At 35.8% G+C, this 23,464-nt stretch overlaps 1 protein-coding gene across 1 annotated transcript in view; it reads left to right on the top strand.

Moving 5' to 3' along the window:
* Myo10A (Myosin 10A) overlaps positions 1-23,464 on the top strand; it is a 250,021-nt gene that overhangs the window by 91,399 nt on the left and 135,158 nt on the right. Inside the window, 15 exon segments of the mRNA XM_067115921.1 lie at positions 1,316-1,404; positions 3,128-3,191; positions 3,287-3,396; positions 4,554-4,645; positions 5,614-5,797; positions 6,176-6,353; positions 7,092-7,215; positions 9,217-9,371; positions 16,198-16,389; positions 19,463-19,597; positions 21,649-21,797; positions 21,913-21,979; positions 21,981-22,052; positions 22,495-22,649; positions 22,868-23,072. Of these exon segments, the coding sequence (XP_066972022.1) occupies positions 1,316-1,404; positions 3,128-3,191; positions 3,287-3,396; positions 4,554-4,645; positions 5,614-5,797; positions 6,176-6,353; positions 7,092-7,215; positions 9,217-9,371; positions 16,198-16,389; positions 19,463-19,597; positions 21,649-21,797; positions 21,913-21,979; positions 21,981-22,052; positions 22,495-22,649; positions 22,868-23,072 (1,971 nt within the window).

Genomic DNA, 23,464 nt, shown 5'->3' with positions numbered 1-23,464 from the left:
CTTTCCCACAGAAATAAGAAAATAACAAATAAAAAAAAAAATAAAAAAACGTAAGCATATGAATATCTTCGTATATATATAAACAATATAAGTCGGAAACACTTTGGCGTAGCCAACAACTTTGAAATAAAGCTGCATTCGACGGCTAAGACAAAGACTACGCGAATTACCTCCCGCTGTTAATGCGAATGATTCGTCTCTGAATCTTGGAAGAACAATTTGATTTGTCACAGAAAAATGGAGAATAAAAGTTTATTATCCAACACTCAGACATTTCCATTCGAGAATCAGAAAAGATATCGTTCGAGAATAGAAAACTGTGAATTAAGAGAGGAAAAATCGCGTTCATAATTACGGAATGACATAAACGCAACATGATCGATCCAAAATGTTTAAACTCTGCAACTTTTGATTTCCAAATACTCCAATTTGAAGCTGGTAGGATCTGTGCAGTTGAGTAGAAGGGCGTGGCAAAAAAATAACAAAAGTTCGGTACATGACCCTGTGGCTTTTCCTTTTCTCCGGAACGAAAGCCTTTCGAACATACTACCTCAGACTGCGTTGTTTATGGACAGTGACTTAGTTGTTCAGTATATAGAACATTAAAACTATAAAACAAATACAAAAGCTGTTATACGTAGTCTCTCTCTCTCTCTCTCTCTCTCTCTCTCTCTCTCTCTCTCTCTCTCTCTCTCTCTCTCTCTCTCTCTCTCCATTTTGACAAAGGAGCAATCATTATTTTCATGTCACACCAGACACACACACACACACACACACACACACACTCTCTCTCTCTCTCTCTCTCCCCTGTTATACAAAAGGCCAATGATTTATCTCTCTTTTCATATATAACTTCATACAAGTCAACATGTTTGTATGAAGATACATATGAAAAGAGAGATAAATCATTGGCCTTTGACAAAGCATAGATTATAATCTAATTTTGAAAAGCTATGTCTAAACCAAGGTTATACTATTATGATCTATATGTGAATTAGAAATGATGACTCTCATATTTATTGATATTCACTCTTTAATTTGTCACGTCTGTCGGTATTTGTGTCGACTTCAATATCTTAAATTGCTTTTAGCCTTTCTTTTTAACTTTTAGTCTCATTTTATTAATAATTTCTGTCTTTCCACTTTTGAATAATTAATTCTGTTTTCTCTTCCTGTTTCTTTTACTGATATTTTCATAATTTTTTTTACTCTTATAAGTTGATATTTAAGTTTTTCTTTCCCCTTCTTATTCATTGATATTGATACTTATCCTTTTTCCTTTTCATTTATAGATTTCTTTTTTATTCTCTTCCAGTCTCAGGTCTTCACGCTGACCAACCTGTCTTCTGTGAGAAGAAGACAAGACTTGGGGCCGAATGGTGTCGAGGATATGATCAGTTTATCGTAAGTACATGGAATCATTCATTTGTTATTAATAATAATGAGCTTGATGGCGCGCGCTATGCTGCGCTGGAACCCGGTGCAGCCCGTCATGTCTCCCCTATCTCCCTATCCCCTACCTACCCCGCCCCCACCTGGGGCGGACAAACAGGTTTGCAGGAGGAGGGTGGATGTGTCATGTCTCCCTATCCTCCCAATCCCCTACCTACCCAGCCCCGACCCGGGGTGGACAAACAAGAAAGATCCACTCGGATTGTATTATTATAGATTACTATTATTACGAAATGAGGGAACTGTTTGAGACATAGACACATTATACTGTTTCAGCCATGGAAAACGATAATGGATATTATGTCAAAATTTGTCACTCGCTGTGGGACTAGTTTATCCAGGGACCTAACTTGCAAAATATGTTACACTATCAAGGTGAAGATGTATGTCCAGTAGTCTTCAAAGTACAGAATATGAATCTGTCCAGTTGCTGGTTGCTCAAGGAGCAAGAACTCTTGCTGGTAGAAGGCCATCTTAGTCTAATAGTAGCCCTATCATGATTGCCCCAAGCAACTGCTTGATTCCCTGGAGTAACGAGAGATCCGAAAGGATAATGAACCTAAAGAAACGAGGGTCTGGGAAGCATTTTAGGGAGCATTACAAACAAAAAGCCAAGGAGACGCCCTTGCTACAAAGTTTTTTGAGCCTGCCATTGAAACGGTGGGGCTCGTCAATGCAAAACGATAGAGCTAATAGACTACCAAGAGACGTTATACCCTAATGAAAACCAGTATAATAAAGACAATAGCGGAAGTCAGTTGTGTAAATATGTGAGAGAAAATTTTGCCTCGTAGAAATGGGGTTCATTTTGATGTTGAATGTAATTGAATAGAGGCTTTCGGACTGAGCTGTTTGTGTGATATATATGGAATGAGTTAAGAAAAAAGGCGGAGGAAATATTACAGTGCAGCAATATTGAAAACAGCGCTGGCTTGGAATATAAACGATGATCAGTTTTCAGATGGTTGGATCATGAAGTGAGAGTGGGAGAGACTAGGTGGTGAATGATTGCGTAAAAGATGCAGATGAGAGTCAAAGTACTTGCAAGTAATATCGGTATGCTGCTCATGAATCTTATGTGTATATTAGGTGCAAGAAATGGCTGTGATAATGAGAAGAATCCTTGCTTTAATGATTAGAGGATGAACGTGACAATAATTGGTAAATTATTATTCTACAGCCCCACCCTTTGTATACATATATATATATATATATATATATATACACTTTGTATACATACATACCAGCTGGTCCTCTTGTATAGTGGTTAGTGTCGTGGCACGCCACTCAGGTGTCGTGGGTTCACGTCTCCCCCAGGGCGATGAAAAATCACTGGCTGTATATCATGATCAGTTACTGCGTCAGTGTGGGGTCTGCGGTGGGAGGTTGAAGCCAACATTCTTTGGAAGCTTGAATTTCAAGTCAATGGCCCCTGTGTGCTTGTTCCATGTGAATAGGTTTCATGTACTGAAATAATAATAATAATAATAATAATAATAATAATAATAATAATAATAATATAGATTTGTATATGCGTGTGTGAACTTGGTCTTGACCCGTTTTATATATATCAGTTATGTTTATGTTGTTGTGTAAATGCAACTTTTTTTTAATATCCTCATTTACACATTCCTAAACGGCTCAATTCATTTTTTTCCTTTTCTCTCACCACCAGAGACCTCAACGAAGCGTCATTACTATGGAATCTCAAAATACGATACGACAAAGAAAATATATATGTAAGTGTCCATTTTTATGTATATCTCTGTGCATATTATGCATACATGCCTTATTTTATTTGTCTTTCCTTCATTGCTTTTCTTTTATTTTACAGACTTATACGGGCAGCATACTGGTGGCAGTCAACCCATATCGAATGTTCGATATTTATGGGCTCGACATGGTGAAAAAATATGAGGGCCAAATATTGGGAACTTTACCTCCGTAAGTATACGACTACAGGTGATACTAGTTATGAAATGATGACAATAAAGTCTTACAAATACATCATGTTCTTTTGTGCTCTTTTTTGTTAACAGCATATATTATATCTGTCTATCTATCTATCTATCTATCTATCTATCTATCTATTTATCTATCTCGCAGTAGAACTGTAAAGATGAGAACTTAATTAGCGCGTGCGCTGTGGGTACGGAAGTCGGAGGTCAAGTTTATAAGGTCAGATTTACTCCCGCCAGTCAATCTTAAGCATTCGAGACGAGATCACTTCCTCTTCTTACTTCCGGGAACGTTTGACACGGGGTCAGATTCCCGTCTGTAATGACTCTCATCAGTTTCTTTTAACGTTTTTTTCATGGCAGGAGTCATCTCCTATTCATGAATTGCTTACATCTTTTCACCTTTGTATCAAATGATTCTTCGTTTCTGATAAGAGTCTTTGCATCTATTGTTATTGTTTTATGAGTTTGCGTCTTTCTGTCATGATGATTCTACAGTCACTCTTTTCAACTACATGAATTATGAACTTCGTCCGTTTGTGTTCGTATTAATAATGATTCTCGTATTATGCTGAATTTATTTTCACTTGCTGTTGTGATGCTTCTCGTTTACATCATAGTGACATCTGGTTTTCTGTCATGAGCCGAGTCTCTTCAATGATTTTCATCTTAGGCAAAGTAACTTTTTGTTGACGTTTTTGATGATTATCGGTTGTTTCTTGCTCATAATTATAGCTGACTTTCATGATAATTCTCATATCTCGAAAGACATTTATTTCATTGCAGCTTTTTTTAGGTTTTCATTTCAGTTTAATTACCATACAGTTATACATTTTCTACCGTAAGTCTCACGCCGGTTACTCGCATTACATTAGTTATTTATTTTCGTGAGTTTTTGCACTGCTTCTCATTTACTTCGTTTGATCTCTTTTCGTATATTTTTATTGCTTTTTATTTACTTATTAATTTTCATCTCTTTTGCTTTTCTTCGTTTTGGATTAAAATTTTGATGTTTCTCATTTACTTCTGTTCAATTTACTGGTACAATTTTGTAATGGTTCTCAGTTACCTCTCTTACATCAGCTTTTTTGTTAACAAAATTTCTCAATGCTATTCATTCACTTCTTTCTTTTCCTTTCTTAGGCACATTTTTGCCATCGGCTCCTCTGCCTATTCTCGGATGAGCAAAGATGGCGTCAACCAGTGCGTTGTCATCTCGGGAGAATCTGGCGCAGGTAATCGTTGTGTGTTGGATAATATACTTAGTCTTAAGTAGCTCATTTATCGCAGGCCGTACGAAAATTGCAGGAACAATGGGAATTTTAAAAATCCATGTATTTTAACGTTGACTTGATATGATGAATTACTAAAAAATTTACAAAGGTCAAATGAAATGTCTAGAAATTTAAAAAATCAAGATTTTTTTTAGAACATTACTGCAAGAATGTTTTTGTTCTTAATTGTTGTAATTCTGGGATATTTCCTTTAAAAATGAACTATCTCTTTATTTAATTAGATCTCTCAGTCCAGGTCCTACAGATTATTTGTTCATTAGGTTTTCCCAAACACTTGCATATATATATATATATATATATATATATATATATATATATATATATATATATATATATATATATATATATAAAATGTATGTATGAATGTATATATATATATATACACACACACACACACACACACACACACACATATATATATATATATATATATATATATATATATATATATATATATATATATATATATATATATATATATATATGTATGTGTACGAGTGTGTGTAGCTTTTACTAAACCAGATTATCTGACATCTTGAAGCATCTCATCACCAACGTTTGAGTCAAGTATACATGAGTTTTGATGCACTGTTGGAAAACAAAGTCACGCATGTTTGTTGCAGTGATGTCACACAATAACGCACATACGTGACTTGAATTTTATCTCAGAATATTGGCTGACTGTTGCGAGGTTTGTTGCCGGGTTACTAAAAAATAAAAAATAAAAAAACAGGATTTGTGGCCATTTCGTATCTTCTGGATGTCGCCTATATCTTAGCTTATATTCGCAAAAGAATTTATTCTTGTGAGTTTATGAAGAGAGAGAGAGAGAGAGAGAGAGAGAGAGAGAGAGAGAGAGAGAGAGAGAGAGAGAGAGAGAGAGAATAATACCATCGTCACGACCTCAGGCAAGACGGAGTCCACGAAACTGATCATGCAGTACTTAGCGGCCGTCAACAAATCTCAAAGCAACCTGATCACGGAACAGATTCTGGAGGCTTCGCCTTTGCTGGAATCCTTCGGAAATGCCAAAACAGTGAAGAACGATAACTCATCCAGGTTCGGGAAGTACCTGGAAGTCTATTTCAAAGAGTAAGTCTATTAGTCTAGAGGTTTCCTTGTTGTAATCTTTCGTTTACTGTTACATTCATTTTGCCTCTTAAATTCTTAATGGTGATTATGTATATATGTGAATTTTCATGCAAGTTTTCATGTCCCATGCAGAAGGTATTGCATTTTTCACAGGTTTTGATTTTGTAATGTATGGGTATATACCGAGAATACTGAAACGTTATTTATGGGGCACACTCGCCTTGACAGAGCAATGGAGTTTCCAATCTGTACAAAGACTCAGAACGAAAGAGGAACACACTAAATCGTCACCTTTTTGTAAATATGTTTTCTCTTTAGATCAAGATGGTTACGAACGTCTGCTGTCTTCTAATATTATTGTTTTTTTTTCCTTAACAGCGGGGTCATAACAGGCGCCAAGATCACCGAGTACCTCCTGGAAAAATCTCGCATAGTGACGCAGGCTCCCGAAGAGAGGAACTACCACGTTTTTTACGAGCTCTTAGCCGGGCTACCGGAGGAGAAGAAATCCAAGTACGGCCTCACCACAGCCGATAAATATTTCTACCTCAATCAGGTGAGTCAGAAAGTTTCTTCCTCCTCCTCCTCCCCCCTCCCCTCTCCCTTCACCTATTCCTCCGCCTCCTTCCCACTTCTTTAACTTCCTCTTCCTTTGCATACTCTTACACCCAAGCTTTGATTGTCTGGTTAACTCTGTCAGAACCTGGCATAGCAACCATCGGGGTTTTTGATGCCAGATAACAAGTTTCTGCTGGATTTTGTTTGTATTCCTTTTGTGGGAATTATGTTGTTAACGGCTCTGTTCTTTTCTTGCATCTCATGTTCATATCATCGACGAACAAGTAAGAGAAACGAAAAGATAATTTACTTCCATGTTGGTGTCACTTACAAATGATTTTTAAAGTTACATTTACAACGTCTGCAAGATTAAGTAACAGAATGAGAGGATGATTATTGTAGATATATTTCGAAAGGCACCGTTCACCGGTTTGTGGGTCAGTGACTACGAGGTGCTCAGTGCGGTCGGAATTACCAACAGACCATGCCATTACGTACACGTATTAGTATATTATTTTTGTGTGTCTGGTCTTACATATAATTCAGGTCTGCATAATCTATGTAAATGCAAGCAAATTTTAGCGTGATTTGCATCACAGAATCCATTTTATCCCTTTTGCATAGGATTGCCCAATTTCGTTCAAAGACTTCATTAATATTTCCCTTGGAGTTCGTAAACAAAATACTGAATTATTATTCTTCATCAATGAACGAAATCTCATTTCTTTCCCCGCAGGGAGGCAACAGCCAACTCGAGCGCAAATATGATGGCGAGGACTTCCAGGCCTTGCTCTCCGCCATGCAGGTGGTAGGCTTCTCCACCGAGGAACAAGACACCATCTTCAGAATCCTTGCGGCGGGTGAGAGTCCACCTTGTTATTTATCTTGTCTAATTTTCATTGTTTAATGGGTGATTTTTTCCCCGTGCATATTACGCGGGAATTTTACACTATTGTGTTTTTTAATGTTTTATTTCGTATATTTTTCTGGAAGTATGACCGAGATGAATTTTGGTCAATACCGTTTATCTGTCCTTACAATACAGCCATTGTGACATTTGAGGTCAACTGACCTTGCGTATAAGTTCTCAGACTTCGAAAAATAAGATAATTTCCATGAAAAAGATTAGAACCCCATTGTGCACTGTGATCATTGTTTTTACCGGGTAAAATCCTCAATAGATCATTTAGTTTATACACAAAGGAAATCAATTTTTTTGTTTGCTGTATAATGATACATTTTCCCTACTGTTACTGAAAAAATTGCTTAAATATATTTTGTTTTTTATTGCAAATTTGGAGACATTTCCGTAATCTGTATTACGTATTGTTATAATTTGATTTGATTAGCAGCATTGGGAATATTTTGTTGGATTGGACCAAATTAAGTTTCACCTGGAACATCAAGTTTGTTTTCGATCGGTTAAAAAAGAACCACGTGTTAATAAAATCAGTTTCATAAAAGTTGCATCTACTGTATATAGCTGTATATTTTAGTTGCTTTGGTTCTCCCGCTTTCTTTTGGTCCCAAATGACTACTAAGGCACCAGTGGTTCTCAACGAGGGAGGGAATTTCAGAGTTTTGTGTGGGGGGTGAATTGTGACCACAGATTGGCAGGCCCAAACTGGCTCTTGGACCACACAAAACAAAACCCAGTGTGCATTGGTCCGCGCTACTGAGAGGTCACACTGGGCTTTGTCTCCGCTAGCTCGCGTGTTTGTGTTAGTATTTTGTTGCACATTATTTGGAATGCACCTTTTGAGGCAGACAATTTTGGAAAGGGCGGGGAGATGACATTCTGACATATGCTGAAAGGGTGTATGGGTGGGCCAAAAGAGGTTGAGAACCACTCTGCTAAGCCATACTGGGTGATATCTGATGCCAAACGTCCTTCATGCCTAATTTATATTATTATTATTTTTCATTTGAATGTAATTTGTTATAGATGCTGTTTACCTTAGTAGGTGCCAATAAACTTCAATTTAACCTACTTACCGGATGTCTTCTCAGTCTAAAAAACACTTATGTGACTTTATACGATCATGCGAAATTGGTTCTGAGATTATTTCATCTTGGTTAGTTTATGAATTCATACTTTGTTAATAATCTATGATGTTTAATTACAAGGTTTAAAAGTTAATATTTTTAGTCTCACTGATGCTAACACGTTTGAAGTTAAAAGGTAAAGTTAAATACTTTAATAGAATAATTGTTCGGTTAGAACTAATGGGCCTTTTGTTATTAATCCTTCAGTTCTGCTCGAGTGAAAATCTTTCTTGTTCTCCAGAACTTGAATTTTTATTCGAACTCGAGCGACTTATTAAAAGAAGCAGCTGATGCAGAGGCAAATGTTTACCTTAGATGGTTTGCGAGACAAAGAAATTTGTGGTTTGGTAAGCCAGAGTTGAGCAAATTCATGAAATCTTCTCCCTTTTCCGACTGATCGTTTATTTCCTTTAGAATAATACCCGATTCTTTTTCGCTCTTTCCATTTTTCGCTTCCTTTTATCTTTTATTCCCGTAGTCGTAGGTTAGATAAGGGAATCTGGCTGTTCATCCTTTCGGTTTTAAGCGAAAAAAATGCCTATTGACATTGCTGGTGGTCATTTGAAATCTTGTTCCAACCTGGAGGAGTTCTACGAGAAATGATTAAGTTTGGTAAAGTGTAAAGTTCTTCTGTTTTCTGTCGTCCCCTCTGTATTTAAATATCATAACAGGTAAAGAATAACATCACCAACTCATCTGATTACCATTAACGAAGGAGTACCAGTCTGCACTGGCATCAAGCCTGTTAACGCCTGCTGAGTTAATCCAGCAAGTGTAGCCTTGACTGATTCACTTCGTCTGCACCTCCATTACAGTCCTCCATCTTGGCAACGTGTATTTCCACCGCAAGCAGCTGAGACATGGCCAAGAGGGCGTGGAGATAGGCAGCGAAGCAGAGATCAAGTGGGCATCACATCTCCTCCAAATTGACGCCGACGGAATCAAAAGAGCGCTAACCACCAAGATCACTGTGAGTTAGTTTGTCTTTTGTTCACCTTTTGTTCTCTGTATTTTCATTTTCATTAATTCATTATTGCTGGTTTATTGTACAATGAGGGTGGGGGACTAATAAAATAGAGTTATGAGAGTTTCTAGTAATGGGATCATTTGGAATGGTGCTTTGTAATTAATTACCTTGCTGTCAACCTGTAATTTTCTTCAAGTAATAAGATGTTCTTTTTTCATTGCTGTGGAATACGGGAGAGGTTTTCCTTGGTATAGTATTAATTGAAATGTTAATAACTGAAAATTCATTTCACAACAGATAGAATAATAGAATTTTCTTAAGATTGCTTTTGATCGGTACCATTTGTTCAAGTTCTGCATTATTTGCTTATTATGCCAGTTGCTAGTAATGCATCAATGTATACAGTATTAATTATGCTTAATATTTTCATAATTCTATTTTTTTTACCTAATTTAGCTTTAAGCCTGTCAGGGCTTTCAGCATAATTACTGTTTAAATTTTTTGTGTCGTATTTTTTATTTTATAGTCATTTTAACAATAAGGGCTTTCAGCTATTTATTCAATACTGAAGAATGCTATTCTGCTTCCGTAGTCTTTGTTAGAGTAATCTGCTTTTCTTAATGTAGAGTTGTATTCACTTTACACAACCATTCATTGATTTTTACCCAATTACCTAACTCCACTCTTTGAGTACACTTGAATATTCCTTTCTATTTTCCATAATATATATATATATATATATATATATATATATATATATATATATATATATATATATATATATATATATATATATATATATATATATATATATACATATACATATATACACATACATACATACATACATACATATATATATATATATATATATATATATATATATATATATATATATATATATATATATATATATATATATATATGATGTATCTCTTTCAACATATTTCTAGACATACAGAATAGCAGACCAGCCAAAAAGGAAAGTGAAACAAAGTTTCTATGAGTAGATTAGATAAATAACAATCAACTTATGTCCGGTTCGTATTTGAACAATGGTCGTTTCTTGTGGTCACTCTCGAAGCAGTATTTATGTTTCGTTTTAAGTTGCCAAAAGCGTATTAATTAGTGCTGTCGTTTGTGGTTCCTGTACTTCTGTTTTTAATCTTCCGCTAATTTAATTTGTAAGCACCACCCTGTGTTATTGACTTATAATCGAGTCCAGGTGGGTTTTTTTCACACTTCGTAAATTTTGCTGTTTACTTTTTACTTAACTGTTGCAAGTGGGATTTTCTTTGATCTTTCGGAGGAGCCATGAACTTTTCAGTGGAATCTTTAGAAAGAAAGAAAGAAGCAGACCGAACCTCAGTGTACAAACAATGAAAGTCAAGAAATTATAACTGAAATGTAGGTTTATGCACAACGAAACTGCAGAATATCTTAGAATAATAAGGTTCTTGACCACTAGGCGTTGCTGATTTGTTTTTAATGGCTTCAAGCAGAATTTTCCATACGCCACCTTCGAGGTGCGTTCGAGTGACCGAAAAACTGACTTTAAAATCATCTTCCAGAATTAGCACTTTTGGGGAACGAACGCAATTCCTTTAACAGACTGTAACCAGCGTTCAAGTATAAGTATATCCTGTAAAATACCGAAAACTGAAAAAACCAAATCTTTCGAGTTATTAAGTGTCATTTTCAAGAACTTATTCAGATATACCACTAAGCACCAAGATTAAGTTCGTGCCCTTTTGCATACTTCAACTATTTACCTTTGTCGCAAATCTAACACATTATCGTTCCACGTATCTTACACTTTTACAGGAATCCTTTGCCAGGTTATATTTACTTGCTTTTAAATACCATTTTTACCGACTTCGATTGGCATTCAGTAATTACAACTGATGATGTGCTTTTTGTCCCCACTTAAATTTTGTTGCCGCTATTCATGAACTTATCTTTTTCCTTTCTGTCGCTGATTCCTTCTTTAATTTTCCAACTTGCGGACCTGTCTGCCTCGCCTTAAAGGAGGTCTACCCAGTGTCAATTGGGAAGGTGAGTTTTTGCACGTGCATCAAGAAAAAAAAAAGCTTCTTTTGATCCGTTGTTGCACGTTCAAGAAAACTGCATTGTGAATTCACGTCTGTTCACACACACACTGGTGCCCCGTTTAACACCAAGCAGCCTCAGTTATCGATACGAGAAGGGTGACCCTACTTTGTTGTTCAGATTAGAATTCCTGTAAGTGAGAGAGAGAGAGAGAGAGAGAGAGAGAGAGAGAGAGAGAGAGAGAGAGAGAGAGAGAGAGAGAGAGAGTGAGTTTGCTGTATACCACAGTTGAAGATGATAAAATGTAATAAATCGATATGCTCATTTTGTTAGTTGTATTTGATTATAGCCTACTACTAAGTATGAGTAAAATTAGTTAATAAATTACAACTGTGTATCATAGATTTGTAAACATTGTTTGATGGAGTTAACTTATAATATTTATGGTATGATTATTTAATTCACTTATAACTAAATATATAACAAAGCAGATAGATTTTGTTTTCTGAATCATAATATATATTATTACCTCCTATAAAGCATGAGATTTTGGATATCTTATGCATTTAATTTGTCGTGTAAACTGAATTAGACTTCTGCTCAGGATCTGCTAGTAGTTAACATTTTGGGCCTATTTCCATATCTGATCCTAAAGTCAAATTCTTTAAGTTGTCGAGCTCTTCATTTTCAATATTGTTATTATTATTCAGTAAATGAAGCCTGTTCATATGGAACAAGCTCACATGGGCCATTGACTAGAAATTCAAGCTGCCAAAGAATATGGTGTTCATTAGGAAGAAGTAAGAGGAAGTAAAGGGAAATACAAAAAGAAGAGATCTCACTTATTAAAAAAAAAATAAATAAGCGATAAATAAAAGTGTATTGAAATACAAGAAGAATAGTATTAGGGTAGCAAAACTGGTACTAGTAATATATATACGGTATGTTACTCCATAGTTCCAATTACTATTGCCTTTTGTTGTCTCCCCGTGATTATTCAGGCACTTGAAACTACTCAGTCATCCCCCTCAGTAAGGTTTAGTTGCATAACTCGCAAAAAGCTACTTTATAGCCTTTACAGAATCTTTTTTTCAACTTTATACAATCTAATTTGTGTGGGGTTCATTTTATCTAACTTTTTTTGAACTTGTAAGTTTTGTAGGTTTTCTGTTTCTTGTGGAATCTTGTTTGACGGGCTTCGGACAGTCTAATTATATGGGTTTTATAGAGTTTAGTACGCGTAGGCTTTATTGAATGTATTTTTAGCAGGTGCTGTAAACTAATTTTATTGGTTTTTGGGAAACTAATGTAATCTCATTTTTGGTGATTTTTAATCTTTACAGACTAATTTTTAGGGCTTTTTTAATTTGCGGGGTCTGTACTGTCTAATCTTTGTAAGCCTTGTAAAATGTACCTTTTGGTAGGCATCATAGAATTCAAGTGTTGATGGCTTTACAGTGTCTAATTTTGGGGACTTGATGACTCTAAATCTTTGTGGGATTAGTAGAATCTAATTTTTGTGGCCTTTGTAGAATGCATTTTTGTTTTTATTGAACCTGATTGGGGATTAATTTTTGTGAGCTTTTAGATAACCTAACCCATACCTTTGTATCCTCACCTTTCATGGTATAACTGAGGCTGTAATCACACGTTATAAATCAACGAGTAACTGCCTTGAAAGTGAAATTGGCTGTGCGAGCAGTCTGGAATAAAATATCCCTTAAAATAATGATAAACAGCCACTAACGAGGACACTGTCGTTGAAATGGGCAACTAACCATAACTCGCTAACCAACTGACTAGCAGGACATGGCGTTTTAAACCTTGGTAGTGTAATTGAGAACAGAGAGGACTGAATTTTTCCACTCAGCTTCCTATTCACTTTATCCAGTAATTTTTGTTCTACATTATTACTATTATTTTTGCTCCCACCGCCATCGCCATAATCATTGTTATTTTTTGTTGTGACTATAGTTACTTGCAAAATAACCCAAGGCTCCAAGCTGGCCATTGTTTACTTTTCATACCAGCAATGGAATGGACTGGAATATAGAATTTAGGCCAAAGGCCAGGGCAGGGACCCATGAGGTCATTCAGCGCTGAAAGGGAAATCGAGAGTAGAAAGGTTTGCCAGGCACAACAGGAGGAAAATCTCGCAGTTGCACTATTAAACAACTGATATATATATATATATATATATATATATATATATATATATATATATATATATATATATATATATATATATATATATATATATAAAGTGTGTGTATGCTTACCTGTGCAATCTACCTCGAAGATGACAAGGCGGAAATATAATAAAAGATAAGCTGAAGAATTAGTCCAATGGTTTTGTCCTCCAACGGACCACTGGAAAGAAGATTGTAATAATAATTCGCCTCTGAAGAGGTCCATTGGAGGATGAAATTTTGGGCTGAATTCTTTAAGATTTTATCTTTTATTCAAATTTCGTTTTTATCAGCTTTATATATATATATATATATATATATATATATATATATATATATATATATATATATATATATATATGTGTGTGTGTGTGTGTGTGTGTGTGTGTGTGTGTGTGTGTGTGTGTGTACGGATGTATGTCTATGTTTGGAGAGAGAGAATGTGCTCCCATGTTTTTGAGTGAATAAAGTTATTATGGTGGTATGTGGAAGTATAACAGTTGATGAGTGAATGGTCAGTGTACATAGGCTACGCTCACTTCACACATTACTAATTGATGTCAGGTTCTTTGTCACCACGAAAAGGACTGAATTTTCTAAATATCTTTGTTACAACGACAAGACTTACTCAACTAAAAACGTGTCCTCGCCATAACCCAGGTAGAACTTCATTTTGACCAGGTTATGGTTGGAGCTCTCGTGGGTTGTGGCGGAAGTATGCTCCAACGTTGCGTACTGTGCCGAGGGAGAATGCGTTACATGACGAATGTGTAGCTTCATTTTGCTTGGAACATAGTGCGATCACATTATGACTGTGTGACTTCAGTCTGCCCAGGGTGAAGTGAGAGCGCATCCTACTGAAAATGTAGCTTCATCCTGCGTGGGATTTTGTGAACATACATTATGAAGTTGTACCTCTGATGTGCCTGATATACAGTATATTGAGAGAGCACATTTTATTTTAAAAGTATAGTTTCATTCTGTTTGAGATTCAGTATGAACTCATTTTGAATATGTGGCCGCATTCTGCACTGCACGGAATAATGAAAACAATTTGACGCGTTTGTGTTATGACTGGTTTATTGAAGGAATGACATGAACAGTGAACAGTTAAAACAGGCCTGTACAAAGTTTTTTGTAGGTAGTGAAAATGAAAATGAATAATTGAGACCGAAGAAATTTGAATGTGAATCGACTAATTATTAAAATGAACAGGCATTTTGTTTTGTATCGTTAGGGATACAGGAACTCATGCATTCTGTGATATATGTAGCCTATTTGGCTTTATTACACGATTAGCACTGGAAATGCGTAAGCCTACAAAGTACAGTTATATTAAAGACATCGGAGGTACAATATTTTTTTAACAATGGAAACAATTAATTGAAGAAATAGCGTTATATTGCTGTCTTCATCTTTTATAACATTATTGACGATGGTAGCTCAACATGTTCTTGGGATCACTTTATGTCGCCTCGTTTTCTATGGAGAAGTCATGAATGTACAGTAGGTACAAGTAGGCTATGCTGAATGGGCTACTGAGGATAGAAGACTCGAGAATGTTTCTGTGCGTGATTCAAAGGAATCGTAAACCGTACCGAGTGGAATAAGTCCTGTATTTAATGAAAATGAATGAAACAAGAATGTAATATGCCAGGTGTTTTGGCGTAGACTTGTGAGATCTTATTATTCGTTTAAAAGGTAGGCTATCCCATAGGGGCAGCAGTTCTTTCAGGGGTTTTATGCCTTCAGTGAAGCTAATCTGATTACGATGCTCACACTTCTTGCGCTTTTGTAGGTTAATCTTCCAAGACATGATGTGCTCACTGAGACTTTTTCAGACGTATATAATCAGATTTGCAGAATTTTATGCCATCGTTTTATCTTGGGTGTTCTGTGTTCTCAGTAAGCTGTACGACTACCGTTATTACTACTATATTATAAGGACTTCCTGAGTATACTTAGATATACTCATATAACAAGAATCATTTATTATTATTATTATTATTATTATTATACTGTATATGAATGTAAGTAAAGTCCCAGCCAATGATAAACCCTGTTTAACACCAGATGATTTTATGTTAACCTTAGTAACACTTACTTGCACTCACCTACTCACTTGTCCTTGTATTCTTCTATCTTCCATTCATATTTAATGTCTGTTAATGTGTATTGTTGTTTGTTTGCTTGTTTGAAGAATAACTACGCACTGTTTTAGAGAAATTAGTTTAGAGACTTCAACACTTCATCAAAGTGCATGTGCGGTATATGAGGAAACAACCTACCAAAATGTGACAAGCACTAGACAATGCTCATAATCGCTTGGACAGATTTGTAGACAGACGGACAGAGCAACGATAACTGACAGGTAAGTACTGAGATAAATAAGTGGACTGGACTTAACGAAAACAGCTTGAGAGTAGAAAATCACGACATCTATTGAAACCAAGACATTGTTGAAACCACATTTGGTTGACTGGTGAGTAACTAGAAAGACAAGAACTATAAGAATTCGACAGACAGTGGGACGAATTTGTAACGACGCTAATTCATAGCTTGTTTGTTAATTTAATATTTATTCTGTTCAGGAAGCGAGGAACGAGCGCGTGTTCACACCTTTGAACATTGATCAAGCCCTTGATGCCCGTGATGCCATTGCCAAGGCCTTGTATTCTTCCCTTTTCTCGTGGCTTGTCCGTAGGATCAACCAGATCATCCACAAGGGGTCAAAGAAAACTCACATCTCCATCCTCGATATTTTCGGATTTGAAGCCTTCAAGGTGAGAGTATTAATATTTGTTTATTGTATATGTGTACTTAATTATGATAGCTGTCCCATAGGCTATCTAGGTTATATGATAAGGGACAGGTGCTTTGTTAATCAGGCACTAACGGATCCAGGGAGGGTGGCACCTGGGCACATGCCCGCCCATGAAAAATAATGATAAAATAATAATATTGAAGATTTAGATGATAACAAATAAATATAAAAATGGGAAAAAAATAACAGTCGATTAAGGAAATAATATATATGTATATATATAAATATATATGGTTATTTTTCGTTAGACTCCAGCCACCTCCCGCTTTATAATTTATATTTTTCTTGGGTAAATCATATCAAAACAAAAAATTTCCTCTCAATACATGTGCAAATGCCTAATAGCAGAGAAAAGTAAGGACTTGTGGTAAGACAATACCAGCCCCCTCCATAACTAATGCAAAATTTTAGTTTTACGTTAGGTTGGTATTTTAGGTTCTTTTACTACCTTATCATTTTTAGTGGAAAATCCAAAATGGTTTTCATGGGCTAGCTGGCACCTTTGGAAATGGCTGGCTGAGTCTTCGAAAAATTACATATATATATTATATATATACATATATATACGTGTGTATAATATGAAAATTGGTACATCCTCCATGAAATTTTTCTGGATCCGTTAGTGGAACCAGGGTTGTAAGGTAGGCTGACATGTCCATCGAAACCAATGTAATGTAACCTAGGCTAACCCAATAGGATGTGGGGACTGAGTGTGCCTCCTTGCTTTCCTTGGACTCCCAGTGATTGTGATAGATTATCCTATGTGGCCTACCCTAACTTAAAGAGAGTCAGTCTGAGCACCCCTTCTCCTTCCCAAGTGATTTACACACGTTTATTAAGCTGTAATGGATCATATTGACTTAAGGTGAAAATTAATGTGCATTATGGTCATAATGTTTTTAGTTACTCAAATAAATGCAAGTTATCAACATTTTTTTAATGTTATGGCATATGAAGAAAAAAGCTAACCTATCAAGAGGAAACCTGACATGACCAAGGCTTAGGCCTGCTTTTATTAGCCTATTATTGTTATAAACTTGTGAAGTGCATACATAAACTTTTAACTGTATTTTTCATTGTATACTATTGACTTATTTAAAAGCTAATGTTCCCTTATAGAAAAATGTTATTGATGTTTTCATGCCAGGCTGCTTAGCTGGTGAGTGTCTGTATTTGAGATTTTCTTTGTGATCATTCTTTCCTGGTGATGGCTGTACTACTTAATTTTCTTGCGAATACCATAAATGAATTCTTTTATGGCTAAAACATTTGCTTTACAAGGAGCCTTTACTTCAGTACTTTGGCAGGTCAACTAATTCATTTACAGAAGATGAGAGATACCCATCAGTGTGAGGATTACTGATTTCCACAGATTGAATGTGGGAGGAAATTCTTGGCTTGTATTATGAGGCTACATGAAAGAGGAACTCTTTCCTTGACTTCACTGGAACATGAACAGCCAATGTGCAAATTGCGTTTGGACTTAGAGTTTGTCATATAAAGCTCTGCACCTACTTGTAGCAGTGTAGTGTGCATACAGCTGAGGAACAGAAACCAGTGGCCAAAACACAATCACTACCAGACTACCACTGTACTCTTAAGCAAGACCCAGGAGCTTAGACAGTAGACACAATGCTCCGACCTTCATATGATTTTGTGTCTACTTGTTTCTGCTATTCAGACTGCTGAGAGCTTTCTAGTGAGGTTTCAGATGTCAGTAATTGCCCAGATAACTCATCATTCCCTTTGATGCAGCAGGAGTGGTTCTTGGACCTTGTGGAGCTTGTAAAGGACTATCTCAGACCTCTCTGTGCTTTGAGGTGTCTTCTGAAACAACCTCACCTCCACCAGTTTCAAAGTTGCCCTGAGTTGCTACATCTTCAATTGTGGTGACTGTCGAGCTTACTTGGTTGTAGTGGCTTTTAGGAGGTTGCTGTAGAAACCATTGCCACCCCATGAAGATCCTCTACCACTGTCTTGTACCAGGGAAGTTAGATTCAAGTTAGAGGTTTCATGGCCTCCATTCTTGTGATGCTGACTTAATCATCAGCAATAAGAATCTCTCTCTCTCTCTCTCTCTCTCTCTCTCTCTCTCTCTCTCTCTCATTCTCTATTAAAGAACCTGTGATCTTCTGTCTTTCTCAGTATTGTTGTCATATTGACAGTCCTATTCCTGAACCAGATGAATCTCTCAGTTGGGACTTGATTTCAGTGCTGTTCAGCCTTACCTTTTGATCCTCTGTCAGATGCTGCCTCACCTATGGTTTGACGTATGGATTTGGTCGAAGTGTCTCACTTATCGTTGGTGTTCATTTTTAGCCTGGAGCTTGTAGCCAAGGTGCAGTCTTAGAGCAAGGATGGCTCACCCTTTTCTTTCTTTTCCATCCCTGCCTTGCCCTCATTTTCTCCAGAAGACAGTCCTGTGTCCCTTGAAAGCCATTAAGTCATATCTCCATCAAATGGATTCCTGTTGACCTTCTCCCTCTTGTCTTTCCTGGACATAAGTCATCAGAATCTTTGTTTCCAATAATTATATTCCTGTTGGCTGGAGCAGGTCATTTTAGGGGCTTGTGTGGATGCTTTTCACAGGGACCTTTTGATACTCAGGATCAAGGCGTGTAAGGTTTGAGCCTTCTCTCCCTCTGTGTCTTTTGTTATAAAGTAATTTTATACTTCTAAAACATTTTGGAGAAATTATTATTGCAGCCTTATCTGTTTTCTCATGCAGATCTTGTTCGTTTACATTGCATTTTTTAATGATATAGCTATGACATTTGCTTAGAGACTTCCTATGTACTATATTAATTTTATGTATGAATGAAACATTTTTATGTATTTCCATGAATAAGTTTTTAAGTATCTCATGTAAATATAGTTTTTCCTTTTTTGTCTAAGCATCTGTAGCATACCATGCAATAATTATATGAGTACCAAAGATATATCTGGGTTCATGTGTAATTTCATCTTTAGAACTACTTGTGAGCTTAGTGTTTCTGATATTAACATTCCTCATTATGTTTCTTTGATAACAGGAAAATAGCTTTGAACAGTTGTGCATCAATTATGCAAATGAAAAACTACAGTTCTACTTCAACAAGCATATTTTCAAGCTTGAGCAGCAAGAATATGCCAAAGAGAAAATTGACTGGCAGAATATTGACTATCAGGTAAAGTATCTAGAGGACCACTAGTTTTTCTGAACCAAGTGTCAACATAGAAAATTAAGTTGCAGCATTGGCATCCTAGTGATATTTACTACTAGACTAGATTTTTTTCTTTATAAAATATCTAGTGTAGTGGTTAGCTTCAAAATTCTATTTTGGGTAAAATTAATATCTTATCCGTGGTTTCATGTTGTATACTGGTTATGTAATTTCCTCTTCAATCTTGTATGAATTCAGTTATTAATGACCATTCTTATTATCTGTTATAGCCATATTATGTATAATTGTTTTGAGATGTTCATAATTTTGTTTATTTTTTACAGTGTTTTTCCAGGAATTGAATACGTACTACAGCTTTGATTTAACTAGCAACATGAATGATTTTAAGATAGCCATAAGAAACAGTGTGTCTGTTCTGTAAACAGACCCCTTGTTTTTGTTGTGCTTAAGTGCTGTGTAAGAAGCATGTCAACTGAGGAGAGTTGCATTTAGGGGTAACCCTTATCTCTCCATGTCACAAATGTAATTCACTTCCTAGCTATCGTATGACTTGGACAAGTCTTATCTGTTCTTTCTCTACAACTTTTATTCATTTCCTCGTCTTTGCATGAGATCAGTACAGTTTTGAGTGTGTCCCCAAGGATCATTGAATTAATGTATGATAGAACACAATTTATTGTAAGTAATGTACTGTACACTTTCTTCACAAATTCAGTGTGAAAGTAAGTATAGTAAATATAATTTCAATTACAAAAGCTTACATGTAATTACTGTATTGCTATTGTTTGTACATATGGGACAACATACCTGCCAGCATGGGACAGTGACTGCAGATTCTAATTTACTGGGATGTTTTAAGAGTTATGTGTAAACAAACATACAGGGAACTTAACTTAGAACTACCCTTGTATCACTCTTGCATTTATGTACCTAAAAAAGATTCAGCATCATCCCGAATATAGTTGTTGAGAAAATAACTGGCAGAATGATTGCCATCAAATCACTCAGCATTTAGTGGGATGCACCAGCAGTACAATATTCTGTTTGGCAAGTTGTTGAATACCCCAAAATCTGTAGATTTATTATAAAACCTCTTATTTTTTATTTGGTAATACTGTTGTAGTTGCCTGATTGTCAAGCCCACCCCTGTTGTTGATTTTTCTGTCTTGACATCAAACAGGTAATAACTGATAACTTTTTCATAATGTATCTTCCATAATCTTCAAGTCTGTCCTAGCTTGCTAAAGTAAATTTATTTTTAAATTTTCACACTGTACCACATCCCCTTTTCCTTAGTATTCAGTATTATTGGTGTGATGCTCTTTTCCAACTCTTTTGGTTCCATTTCTTTATTATGTTTGCATATATTTTGGTCTTTTCAGGAAGAGCAGGATATAAGCAAACATAGTAAAGAAATGAAACCAGAAGACCCACTTTAGTAAGAAGTTGGTCTCGAGGGACTTTTAACTTAATAATTCAGCCTTGATAATCCTGAGTTGAACTTAATAATTCAGCCTTGATAATCCTGAGTTGTTTTCTGTCTTTTTATCTTCTGCAGGTTTATTTTACTGTTAGATATGACTTCTCTGTTGGTTCCTCCATCAAGTCAGCATCCTTCAGTTCATATTTGCAATAGAGTTTCAAAGTACTGTACTGCCGCCTTTGTTCCTATATTTCTCTCTTTTCAACTGTGAGTTTTTTATGTCATCTTTTTACCACTACCTTTTTTGCAACTTTTCTATTTTTACTCATCCACTGATGTGTTGAGAGTCTGATTCCAGCCATCCCAGATTTTTTCTGCACCTTGCCATCTACCACTTGGCCTTCATCTTCATCTCATTCAACTAAGCGGAGTGTGTCACATAGCAATAGTGTAATACACAGTAATAACAGTTGTTGAAAAGAGTAGAAGGTAGTGTGAGGTGGTTTTATGTTGATTGTAAATATTTTCCCAAGGTGCAAGAATGATTCACAAGGAGGGCTGGTTACATCTGAATTATCAGAAGTGAAAAGGCATGATTATGAATTAAAAGTTATGCTCTTTATATCAACAGGACAACCTACCTGTGATAGAACTGATAGCAAGAAAACCTGTTGGCATTTTGCATCTACTTGATGATGAGAGTAACTTCCCAAAAGCAACAGATCATTCCTTTTTGGAAAAGTGCCACTACAATCATGCTCTCAATGAACTCTACTCAAGGTGAGGAAGCCCTTTAGTATTCAGTGAAATGTTTTCTTTTAGTTTCAGTGTGGATACAAATTTGTTGAAGTAATATTTAATGATAGAATTAATGTTTTTTTTTAATTCATTGCAGGCCAAGAATGTCATCCATGGAGTTTGGCATTAAGCATTATGCCGGTCAGGTCTGGTATAGTGTTGAAAGGTTTCCTTGACAAGAATCGAGACACCTTGAGGAATGATGTTGTTGAATTGCTCATTTCTTCAAAATTATCAGTAAGTTCCTGTTTTGAATAGCACTCATTGACCTTTTATGCTCCAAGGTCATTGCTTTTACCGGTGGTTACAATATCATAAGTTGGAGATGAAAACATATTGCATTACAAAATCCTTAGCATTTCTTATATCAGTTTACTGTAGAGGAAATACATAAATATAGGACTTACACATAGCTTTTATTTTAAACATTCAAGAATTAAATGCTTTCTCATGTATGGTGCCTATTCAATTTACATATTTTGACAGAATGTGACTTTTTATTTCCATTTTTTTACAAGTTTTTTTTAAGTAGCAAATTTGAAAATCAGTTTAAAGAACAGCCTATTAATAAAACTATTGACATACATGCACTTTTTTTTAAATAGTCATCTTGTGTCAGAAATAGTATAGTAACTGAATTCATGTTTAATTTTTTTCTTTTTACTTATCTTTGACTTAGATGGTATCAGCTATGTTCCTTGATGTTCGATTAGGGTCAGAAAACAAAACGCTTACAAAAGCCAATGGTCGCTTTGTCACAATGAAGCCAAGGACACCCACCGTAGCTGCCCGCTTCAATGACTCCTTAACACACTTGATTGAAGGAATGAGCAAGTAAGTTTTTATGCTTGGAATTAATAATTTTGGTGATATTCATGATCAAATAACCAGTGCTGTAGAATATCCTGTTCAAAATCTATTGCAGTGTACAGTGCAGTACAGTATATTGCCTTGAGAATTTAAAGATTCATATTAAAGTCACTTAACCACATACCTTTGATTTCCTTTCATTGGTGATGCCATTTTGTACTTATGAGGTAAACTTTTTGCAGGTGTAATCCATGGTTTGTCCGCTGCATCAAGCCAAACAATGAGAAGGCCCCATTGAAGCTGGATATGCCATGTGTGTTAGAACAGTTAAGGTATTCAGGAATGTTAGAAACCATCAAGATCCGTCAACAAGGTTTCCCAGTCAGAATGCGTTTCCTTCGATTTGCTGAGCGATACAGATGCCTTGTTCCTGGTCAAGTACCAAGGGTAAGTGTCATGTCAAGTTGAATTCTCAGTTCCCAATAGCTGAGTCATTTTATAGCCAAAGATGATGTCATTTCTTTTAAAGTTGCTCTACATTGTTTCTGCTGTCTTGTAAAGCAAGGAATTATAATTGTCACTTTTAAAAGATCTCTTTGTGTCTCCCTCTCTTTCATCATCATCGTCATCATAAACATATATGTTTCTATGTTAACTTTTCCATTTTCACATATCATATCATTGCAGCACACGTTAATATACTTAAACTTAAGAATCCATTAATAATGAGCATGTCTGTAGCTTTAGCTATGTGTATAGATAGCTACACAGAAGTACTGTGCTGTGATGCAATATGTAACTCCTCACATAATTAGTATTATTATTATTATTATTATATT

This window comes from Macrobrachium rosenbergii, chromosome 14 (assembly GCF_040412425.1).
Source record: "Macrobrachium rosenbergii isolate ZJJX-2024 chromosome 14, ASM4041242v1, whole genome shotgun sequence".
Taxonomy (NCBI): Eukaryota; Metazoa; Arthropoda; class Malacostraca; order Decapoda; family Palaemonidae; genus Macrobrachium; species Macrobrachium rosenbergii.
This window is presented reverse-complemented; position numbering and strand designations above follow the sequence as displayed.